At 39.0% G+C, this 11,057-nt stretch overlaps 1 protein-coding gene and 1 pseudogene across 1 annotated transcript; both read right to left on the reverse strand.

Moving 5' to 3' along the window:
- Nucleotides 1-5,429: 5,429 nt before the first annotated feature.
- On the reverse strand, nucleotides 5,430-6,141 carry LOC116016996 (annotated as a pseudogene).
- Nucleotides 6,142-6,683: 542 nt separating this feature from the next.
- Nucleotides 6,684-9,291, reverse strand: LOC116014953. The gene is made up of 8 exons (XM_031254928.1): nucleotides 8,930-9,291; nucleotides 8,668-8,798; nucleotides 8,253-8,330; nucleotides 8,116-8,160; nucleotides 7,983-8,027; nucleotides 7,848-7,899; nucleotides 7,429-7,525; nucleotides 6,684-7,293 (listed from the first exon to the last, which is right to left on the reverse strand). Exons 1-8 carry the CDS (start codon nucleotides 9,279-9,281, stop codon nucleotides 7,128-7,130), a joined length of 966 nt encoding a protein of 321 aa, XP_031110788.1. The 5' UTR covers nucleotides 9,282-9,291; the 3' UTR covers nucleotides 6,684-7,127.
- Nucleotides 9,292-11,057: the final 1,766 nt, after the last annotated feature.

Raw genomic sequence — 11,057 nt, forward strand, 5'->3', positions numbered from 1 at the left:
GGGGGGGGGGGGGGGGGATTTAAACAAATCTGATTTTAAAAATAAATAAATAAATAAAAAAGCACATTGTAAGGCACGCCTGCATGCGCCCGCTGGCAAATGGTTGGATGTGGTATAAAGTTCCTGTAGCAATAACTTGTTCTTGCCGGAGTATTTTTTTTCTCTTTCCTTGCACCTCTCTCCTCCAACTAAGATTTTACTGTAGAAATAACTCCACATTATTCATTGATGGTGATGCTTTCACAAAGGACTCAATCTTCCCAAATTCTTTTCTCTAATCTCTATGCACACACCCCAACTTGGACTTAAAAATGTCGAAATTAAGGTAGTCAATTTTAATGCAGAGTAGTGTTTTGCACAGGAATTACGAATCTCTCCGTAACTGTAGAAAATTTATAAGGAAATACCCTTAAAAGTTTTAGATTTCGACACGTTTTAAATGGATGGGTGACTGACGCGATGAATTTTGGCACTAAAACAATAGTCGTGGATAAAAATTGGTAATAAAGCAATAATCTTGGATGAAAATTGGTAGAAATTAAACATGTTGACCAAAACTGTCATTTTGCTAATACTTATGGGACCAAAATTGATATTTGCTCTATAAAAATTAATATGCGTGTGTGTACACACGTAATTTGATTGACCAATCGGTTAAGTCGGTTAACCTTATTTTCGAATCAAAATAATTGTTAACCAAAATTTTTAAAAGTCCTTAATTATTAACCAAACCAAAATATTTCGATTAAAAAATGGTTAAGTGGAATTTTTTGGTTTAGTTGATTAGCCGTGCTTTCACCGAATTGTGCACACCCTTAGTTCTCCAACTACTGGAAAGGTAACCTCACTGTACTACACTCTTTAGCGTAGGCAAAGATCTCACTTGGTTGTGTTGTAAGCTATGTCAATGGTATTTGTGGGACTAACCTCGGGGAGCTACCCAAGATTAAAGGGCTTGGCCTGATGGGTTCTCCACCCAGGTCATGAGGTCGGTTTGAACCTTTCTTGTTTGATTTTGAGGGTTCTTCTATTTGGGTTTCTTTATTGACCCTTCTTCTTCATGCCTTGTGGCTTAGTTTGCTTCTTTGGCTTCAACATATCGATCAAATTTGCTCATTATTGCTATATAACTTGTTGGAGTATTCATTTTAAAACTCTTGTATAGATCTTTAGTTCTCAAAGTCTCAATAAATATTGTGATGACATATTTGTCATCCATTCCCTTTACTTCAGCTACCTTCACGTGTCGTTGATTCAAGAGCTTGGTGAGACATTTTTCTTACGTCTATTTAATCGTGGCTAGTTACGAAAAGTGTTTTCTAGCACTCATTCCATGCATGAAGTGGGTTGTGAATTTGACTGCTAGGTCGTAAAAGGAATCAATCAACTCTCTTAGCAACCTCATGAACTAGTGTCGGGCTGATCACCCTAGGGTTAAGAAAAACACCCTACACATAAATGAATTTGTTAACCCCTATTAACATCATTGCGGCTTGATAGGCCATGATAGTTCATGCGGGTTCCCTATCCCGTCAAACCTTTCATGCTAAGCGTTTGGCTCCTACATAATTCTCTCATGAAAAGCAATGTGATTGTGATTTTTTGTACCACGGGTAACTCGAGTTTCTCTTTCCAATGCACCAACTCCCCAACCTTCGATCGACCTTATTCTCCCATTCCTCTAGGATAGTAACCCATGCTTTTGTTTTTTGTTTTTTGACCCACTGACCCTTGATGAGCGGGGTTTGGTTGGTACACTCATCCATTGCTTCCTCTAAAGTGGGCTTTGGCGCCCTCCTAACATGTTCTTTGGCCTTCCCGTCCATGCTCCTTGGGACTCTTTGCTCCTTGGTCCCAACCTTTCATTCGTTGGCCTCATTTTGTCTTGGGGAATAGTCAACCTTAAAGGAGGTGGTTCCATCCTGACACTAGGGCCTGTGATCGTCTATTACATTTGGTGAGGCAGCACCCCCAACTATTGTTGTGTCATCCAAATGCCTATAACATTGGCCAATTCTTAGGCCAATTGTGGGATGTCGGCCTCGGCTCCCTAGGGACCCAAGTTATTTCCCATTGTCCAAATCTCACCTCCTATCGCAAGGTGCCAATTTGTTCCTTCCAATCTTCCCGTTTGGATTCCATCTCTCGGAAGCGAGAAAGTCCTCACTTGCTAACTAAGTTGTTTATGTAAATCTTAGGACTGTTGACTACATGATCCTACCATGTTGGTACTATTGTTGTTGGGTAAAAAAAAATTTTTAGAGTGAGCGCATTTAGGAACACACTTTCCATAGCGGCCAACAAATGACGCCAAATGATTGTTTTATCATCCAGACCCATCATGAAACTAGGTTGTCAATTGTAAAATTGGTAGTTAATGCAAATATTAAATAAATTGGAAGCTAGGTCACATGTGCCTTTTCGATCTATAATGATAATATTGAAAATGAGTCTCAAATACAAGCTCAATAAGGGCTACTACATCTTCAAGACAAATTAGAGAAATTGCTCAAAAAGATATGAAGACATTGGACTAGGAAAGTCAAGTGCTCATTCAGAAGATCCTAATGTTTGAAGGGAGAAACGATATCCATTGTTCGAGCGCTAATTACTCACCTCACCCTTCACACCCCCCCCCCCCACCCAAGAGCCTAAATACCCATCAGTTGGCCACCCCCACCAACCCCTATCACAGTTGTGGCCAAGTGTAGGGAGTCGACTAGCGTCTTTGCCATCTGGGAGAGGGCCAAAAGGTGCCCCTGTTTTCCACCCCTCTTTTGTTCCCCCTTGGATATCATTTTTCCCATTCTTTGCCTAACAACTCCCAAGTCTATCTTGTCTAGCTCCCTTCCCAATCTTTGCGCCTTGGGACCCTATACTTTATGCCTTATTGCAAAAGGTGCCCCTGTTTTCCACCCCTCTTTTATTCCCCCTTGGATATCATTATTCTCATTCTTTGCCTAACAACTCCCAAGTCTATCTTGTCTAGCTCCCTTCCCAATCTTTGCGCCTTGAGACCCTATACTTTATGCCTTGTTGCAGTTTGGCCCCTCAAACTTTCCCCTTTCTTAACTTTAGATCTCATCCCTTTAGTCTTTTCGCTCTCACTCCCTTAATTATTCTCTTTAGCCAAATGCACACCCCTAATTCCATTCCATTCTTACATAGATCCCTAAAACCTTGCACATGGGTTCCAATTATATTCCAAGCCTAATTATCTTTCAGGTCTTGATTTCTCAGACCCAATTGCTCTAGACCCCAAGCCCATTCCTCCATCACCAATCATAATAAATAATAATGGAATATGGTCCATTATGCTAGCCTAGCTAATATGGCCTAACCTAGCAAAATAGTGAGGGGAAGAAGGCAATTCAAGAACATATGCCCATAGCTAGACAAAGGTTAAGGGCTACAACCCATTTGCAAAGGTGGTTGCGGCCACCCCTTGACTTTAGGCACTCACCAATGGGTAGTGAACAATCAAGTCCTAGGGCATGATCACATTTAGGTCATAGTTATGTATTAAAATCGTGATGACATTCAAAATCTACTCCTCGTAATATATGCTAATAATAGTATAAATACCACATTCTTTTGTGGAGGAACAAATGAAGAATTGAGTTTAACTCTCTATCAAGTAGTGACTGGGAGAAGACTGTTTCTCCAATGCAAATATTGAAAAAATGACAAACTTTTAGTTGAGAATGGCGAGAATGCAATAATACTTAAGTTAATCAAATAATCGATTGACTTCCTCTTCATTCCTCTAGTCTACATCTACTCTCATAAATCTTCTCCACCTACAATCACTCAACTATTGTGGTACTAAGTCCATTTTGGACGTTGACTCTTTGACGTCTGGATTGTCTAAACACGTCATTGGCGTCGTCAGTGGGGATTAAGACGAAAAGCTATCTATTTTCTACTCGATGTCGTAGCTCGAAGTCATGTTTCCATTTTCTAGATAACAATGTCAAGAAACCAAAGGTAGATGAGCTCACACTACATCCCTATTGATTGTCAATCACAACTGGTGAGGAATTTGGAGGATCTACACGCCCACATCAACCAGTTGCGTGCATAGTCACATACACTTGAGATACCTTCAAGGTTTCAAGGACTTTGATGGGTTTAACCATATGGGTGATAGGGAGTACCTTGCGAATCGTGACTACTCAAGACTAGTAGGCTCCCACCCCTTTAGCCTGTTCACAAGAGCGAATGGGCAGGACTAGCTTTTAGCAGCTGCCACTAAGGACAACCAGGTATATGAAGGAAGAATAAAATGACACCAATTATAATCTAGGTGAAGCCATCAAATCAAATATTAAATTTGTGACTACTTGGGCTCCATTTAATGCCTAAATGCAAAGGCAACTAACTACTAAGAGCGAGAGTGAAAAATAAAAATAAAAATATAACAATTATTTTCCAACATAACAATAAACATATATACTCACAACAAAATGGAAGAAAGCGTACAAGTTGGAGTGTCACACTTTACAGCTCCCAACTCTTTGTCACAAATGGCATCATTCTAACTCTTTCTTCTCCTTCAAATTCACAGTTACACAAATGGGATGATACGTACCTCTAATTGAAGTTGTATGTGTGCAATTTAGTCTAGTCCCTTGTAATTAAAGTGAAATTAGATTTGAAAATCAACCATTTTTTTTCTCAAATTCTCTTATGTTACCCTTTAATTTGATTTTATAATTTTCTAAGGTAGAGAAATGAAACCAATAATTTGATTTTATAATTTTGCCTTCCAAATACATGGTCAATAAAACTATTTGCTAAAGCAGAACTAAAAGTGATAAAGACATGTCAAGTTTCATTTCTAGTTGATTTTGAAATGAGTTAATACCCAAAATTATCTTCGACTATAGTGGTTTTTCTCAATTTTGTCCTAAACGACTTTGGTCTCATAAAGTGGTCCCAGACTTTAGTGTTATCACTCAAATTTGTCCTCCGTTAGTGAAGCTGTCAAATTGGTGTTAATTTCAAGGGCAGAATAGTCAATTCATGTTGAAGTCTTCTCCTTCATCTGTGGCCACCGAGTAGGCATGCATGTTCTGCTCACTCTCAGCTTCCATCAATTTCTCCTGCTCAGTTGGGGGCATTGCTGCCATAGCTTCTGCTCTTGAACACCCCAAACATGTAGTCTTCTCCTTCCCAAACCATTTAGATTTATGTGCAGCCTAGCAACATAAACTCAAAACTTCATTAAAAGATTCAGAAACAAAGGAATCAAATGAACTGGAATCCCCTGCAGACATTATCTTTCTTCTTGCTCTCAGAACTAAGCTCTTTTCAAGGCAGAAAACCAGCTCCCTTTCTTCCCCATTATCCCTGTCAATTCCATTCATGGCATTTGCAAAAACACACACAGTTTCATGATTCATGCATTTGTAGAAACACATTGCAAACAATGAAAAAGAAACCAACTTTACTGCAACCACAACAAAACAGATATTATGAATTGTCGAACAACATAATTGTATCAAATAACAAAATTTGGTTTAACAAACATTTCCCCATAAAGAAGAAAACTTCTATTACGCTCTCCATAATTCGAAACTACTCCACTCTAACCTAGCCTAAGCCACAAGAGTGCTGGCAGTGGTGGACTCGTATTTCCAGACAGGAGGGAGCTTCTTGGTCTTATTGTAGTAGCGAGCAAAACGATGAATCCTACTCTCCACTAGAATCAGCGGAACTTGGAGTCCTTGTCTTTTCTATTCCTCTCCAAGTGCTTCCTGATGGCAACAACCTTCTTAATAAGGTGGTACAGATCCTCTGGAAGCTCAAGAGCAAGCCCATGAGCTTTGAGGATACGGAGAATCTTGCTTCCAGTGACACTCTTCACCTGAGCAATTCCGTGTGAATCCCGGAGAATAACACCAATCTGAGAAGGAGTCATACCCCTCTTGGCGAACTTACAGATGTTATCTTCGACATCTCCGGAAGAGATCTTGAGCCAGCTGGGAGGGGTTCGCTTGTAGGGAAGAGCTGAAGATGAAATACCCTTGCCGCGATTGTGCATGCGACCCATGGTGGCGGAGGTGGCGGAGCTATGCAAACTTCAGTTCCCACTGGATACGCAGAGACAAACCCTAGCTTTCGTTGTTTTCAAAGCATAAATAAGGGCCTTCATATGGAAGACCGGTGTACACAGAGGAAGGAGAAGACTTCAACATGAATTTACAAAATTGCCCCTGAACTTAACACCAGTTTGACAGCTTCACTAACGGAGGACAAATTTGAGTAATAACACTAAAGTCTGAGACCACTTTATGAGACCAAAGTCGTTTAGGACAAAATTGAGAAAAACCTAGTCGAAGATAATTTTGGGTATTAACTCATTTTGAAATCTAGAATCTAGAATTAAAATTGAAAAGAAATACGGAGTAATCAATAAATAATTTCCGGAATTTACTCAATTTTGGCTGTGCATCTGTCATCCAACAATAATCCTTGTTCCCATTGTTATTTCGTAATTTTTCAATTTTGTAAAAAATTCATAATTTTAGGTAAAATATTGTATTGTATATTATACTATTACAGACATCTCTTGAGTTGGTCAGTCGCCAAAATGCAAAATAAAGTGACAACTTATTACTTAAAAATAAACCACAGAAAACATTGTGTCAAACAGGTATTACAGACATGGAACTCAGCAATAAGAAAAGCACACCATCAAACACATTTTATAGAACTTTTTTTTTTTTTTTACAAGAAATGAGATATAGGAAATAGTTATCCCAAACTCACTGAATAGGGCGCCATGGCATGTTACAACTGCCAGCAAAAACCCTCTCAGAGCCAGAGGTTACACACTAGAGACATTATTTATGAAACATACGATTTTAACTACTACTTTGTACTATATATAAGTATAGCATTCTCCGACATTCAGCTTGGCCAGCTACAAAGATTGTCACATAACCACAGCTGAATCTGGAAACATTAATTAGTACTAATATTGATTACAGCTAGATACTAGAGTGGAATCAAAAGAAGAAACGAAGATCCATCTTAAGAGCTAAAATAGATATTCCATATTTTAACTGGCAGTTGAATTAACGAATCGGTAGTCAACGAACACTATCTCAGGGCACACCATCTTAACCGCCATATCTCTCTTTTAAAACTTCGGGTGGCTCCTCTTCCATGATGCCGGAACCAGTTGTTGCAAGATACTCACGGATGGTTGTTTTCCGATCTCCGAGGTATGTGTGATCTAGAAAATTATTGTTTGCCACCTCACCAAGATTTGCTGCTGCCAGAACACTACACAAAGGTGTGGGAATCGTTAGTTTGGCGTACCAAAATATAGGAAGAATAAAAAGCAGAAAGCTTTACAAGCAACCAAACTTCTGATGCTTTGGTCTAATAATGGTTTTACCAAACTTTATGAACACTCACCAATGGCGTAGATAAACACGGCAGGGTAAAATATCATCTCGCCAAATCTTGTCGATGTTATATTTCCCATATCTCTGAAAGTAGATCTCTCGGTCTCCTGGAAAAGAAGATATATAACAGAAGATAACATGTCAACTTTCTTCATAAATGGCAAGTTTAAGCATTGCACAAAAGAAGGCAATGTCTTTTTCACATTAGTTGAAGCTGATGTGGAGTTTTATTCAATCATGCTTAGCTAATATTTTAGCTAACCCAATTAACCCTCACTATCAACCACTATTGACAAAACCCCCACCACCCACAAATGATGTAGCGAAAAGCAAAAAATCAACCACTATTATTATACAAGAAGGTCAAACAAAAACATCTGATATTCCAATGGATATATCCTACTACCTTTGAGATAAAAGGAAACCTACCTTTACATCTATTCTTCAAATACTCCTCATCAGTATAACGTGCACACAGTACCTGCACAAATAGGTTAAACAAATTGTTAGTTGAAGTATTTGTCCACCAAATGTACAATGACAACTTACTCCCATCTTACTTACCGCAGGATTTGTGTAAAATAATCCATTCAATGTTTCAGGAGTGACCTAAAAGAACAGGAAAAAGTTAGTTGCCTGAAAATGCTAAAAGTATGCCATAATTAGTGAAAGGAGAAGGGAGGATATAGCAACTCACAGCAAGAAACCGAAATTCATGCTCCCTTTCTATAAAGGCTGGAATCTGGTTTTATAAAGCAAGAGGTAAAGTTAAGATCACTCCAGAGTCCAGACCCCAATTAAAAACTCGATCAAAGACTATGAAGCATTCTGTACCTCTGATTTTGGAATTTCAAATTTAGAAATTATGAGGGTTTCGCCTTCACAATGCTCCACACTCAAGCTTGATATTTCCTGAAAGAACAACAGCATCCAGCTAATGAGTTATGAGTCACTGGTTCTTCTACTATGATCATCAAAATGATTAAGAAGGGCAAACAAAATCAAGCCTCTAAATGCCCTGGCCCAATAAGAAATTCTAACTTTCCCTGATAGCTTAGCCACAATGTTCTGTATTACTGCCTCATTTACTGATTAGTATAATCTGGCTTGAGAATTAATAGTATTAAAAAACGAAATTATCTGCATTACTGAAATAAACTACAAACAATAAATTCAACTGTTTTTTAATCACTTTCAAAACAATAAAATAAAATACAAGTTTACAAAAAGAGAAGAAATGAAAAGGTACCTTGGTGTCAGGTCGAGCAATGGCACGCTCGAAGAAGATAGGCGCTACGTGTGCGAAAACCCTACGGAATCCACTCAATTTGGCAACTCTGAAATTTATCAGATCGGGAAACGTACTTCGAGCACTCCTCTCTGTCGCACAAACGAAAAGCCCCCGATTGAGGTTCAAATAAACAAAGTAACAAATTGAAAATTCAACAGCTCGGCGAGTAGTACTAGCATCAGAAGAAGGAAATCGCGAAAGACAAAAATGAAAAATGTACCTGAGAGGAGGGAACCGAAGCCGCAGATGGAGACGAGTCCGTCGGAGGAGACGACGCGATCGAAGTCGAACTCGGAAGCGAGCTCAAAAGGAGAGATGATGAAGTCGCCGGAAGGCATGGTGGAGGAACAGAAACGGCGGCAAGAGGAGAAGCGAAGCGGATGGAGAATAGGCGAAGGAGGAGGAATGTGGGGGAGAGAAGAGGAGAGGAGAGAAGAAGTAGGGAAAGGGTAAGGGCAGTGGAGGGAAGATTCGGCATGTGAAAAGAATGGAGGAGGAAGAGCGGGCAGGGGCAGCAGTAAAGAAAAAGTAGTACGATTGTTGGTGACCCGGAATTGAATGGAATTAAGCATGTGGAGAATTAGGGAAAGCTCCAGGACACACGAAAGAGAAAGCAAGTAGTGTTTTTGACTATGGAGAATACTATTATGCCGTAATGCCGTGTTGATTGTTGAATACTTCAACGTATTAAGCATGCCTACTATTTTCTGTTTTACACCACATAATAAACCCCTCCAACCCAAAACACTATGGAAAATATTTTTTTAAGAAAGTTGGTTTCCAAAATGGGGAAGAAAATGTTATTTTCTCTTATTTGGTTCATTAATTCATTTTTTAAAGGAAGTAGGAAATTCAGATTTTTTTTTTTTGGTATTTGACTATTCAAAGAAAATAAAGAAAAAAAGAAAATCATCATTCTAGTCAAAGAAAAAAAAAAGTCCAATTTGATGAAAAATGTCTTTCTAAATTTTAATGGGAAAATATTTTTCGAATAATTTATTTACCCGTCTTTCTCTTTTCTCTCATCTCATGCAAGCTAGTTTTTATAATATTACTACTACTACCACCACCACCACACTACCACCACCATCATCACCATCTGACCACCACTACTATCATCACCACACAACCACCACGACACCTCCACCACCATCACTATCACACCACCAAATAACCACCACGACACTTTCACCACCACCACCACTAACACCAACACAACCACCACCATCATCACCACCACCACCACCGATCCACCACTATCATCATCACTGCACTACTACCATCACCACCACCATCACCACTTATTATTGTTGTTGTTGTTGATGTATAACAAATAATATGTTCATTTTATGGAAAATGAACCAAATAGAAAAACTACAATTTCTTAACTTCCAGCCAAACATAAAAATATAATTTTCTGACTTTTAGCCAAACACTAGAAAATTAAATTATTTTTCTAGAAAATAAGTAATTTTTTTAAATCATTTTCCAAAAAACATTTTTCAAGTTTCCAAAAGGATCCTTGAGAAAAAAGTTTTTTATAGCTGTGGTGGTCGTGGATGGTAGTTTGCTCGTCGTTGCCAGATTTGTAGTGGTTTCGGGGTACACAACCATTACTTGTTTCCGGCGGTATACTAACTCCCCGGCTCCTCAAGCGAACATGGAAGTGTATGACGACGTAGGTGATGTTACCTTCGACTCCCATCGTTGGTTCCCTGAAATCGGAACAGCCAATCATGCCACTCTGGATATTTCACCTCTCTCATTGTTTGAGGATTATTTTATGCAGTGACACTTTGAGTGTCGGTATCGGTGTAGGTTTTCCTATTTCTAGTGTTGGTCGTGCTTCATTTTCTACCTCTTCTAGGTCTTTTTGTTTATATGATGTTTTACATGTGCCTGGTTTATCTGCCTCCTTATTATCTATTCAACGTTATGCAACGGATAATCCTGTCTTTTTAGAGTTTCACCCATCATTTTTTGTTGTGAAAGATCTTGCAACCAAGGAAGTTCTACATAAAGGGACCAGTTCGAGGGGTTTATACTCGTTACCTATGTCGTGTTCATCTCCTACTGCCTTCCTCTCAGCCCGTGTGTCCTTGTTCGTCTGGCACAATCGACTTGGTCATCTACATCATTGAGTCTTGCCTCAAATTCTTAAAAGTGTTCTGTTAGTCATTCTTGTAGTAATAATTTGCCATCTTTCTTGCAAGATAAGACTATTCAGTTTAATCTTGGGGGTGAGTATAAGAAGTTGCACTCGATTCTTATGCAATTGGGTATTAGTCACCGTTAGTCTTGTGCTTGTACCCACGAGTAGAATGGAGACGTTGAGCGTCGTCACCGTC

This window comes from Ipomoea triloba, chromosome 4, assembly GCF_003576645.1.
Source record: "Ipomoea triloba cultivar NCNSP0323 chromosome 4, ASM357664v1".
Taxonomy (NCBI): Eukaryota; Viridiplantae; Streptophyta; class Magnoliopsida; order Solanales; family Convolvulaceae; genus Ipomoea; species Ipomoea triloba.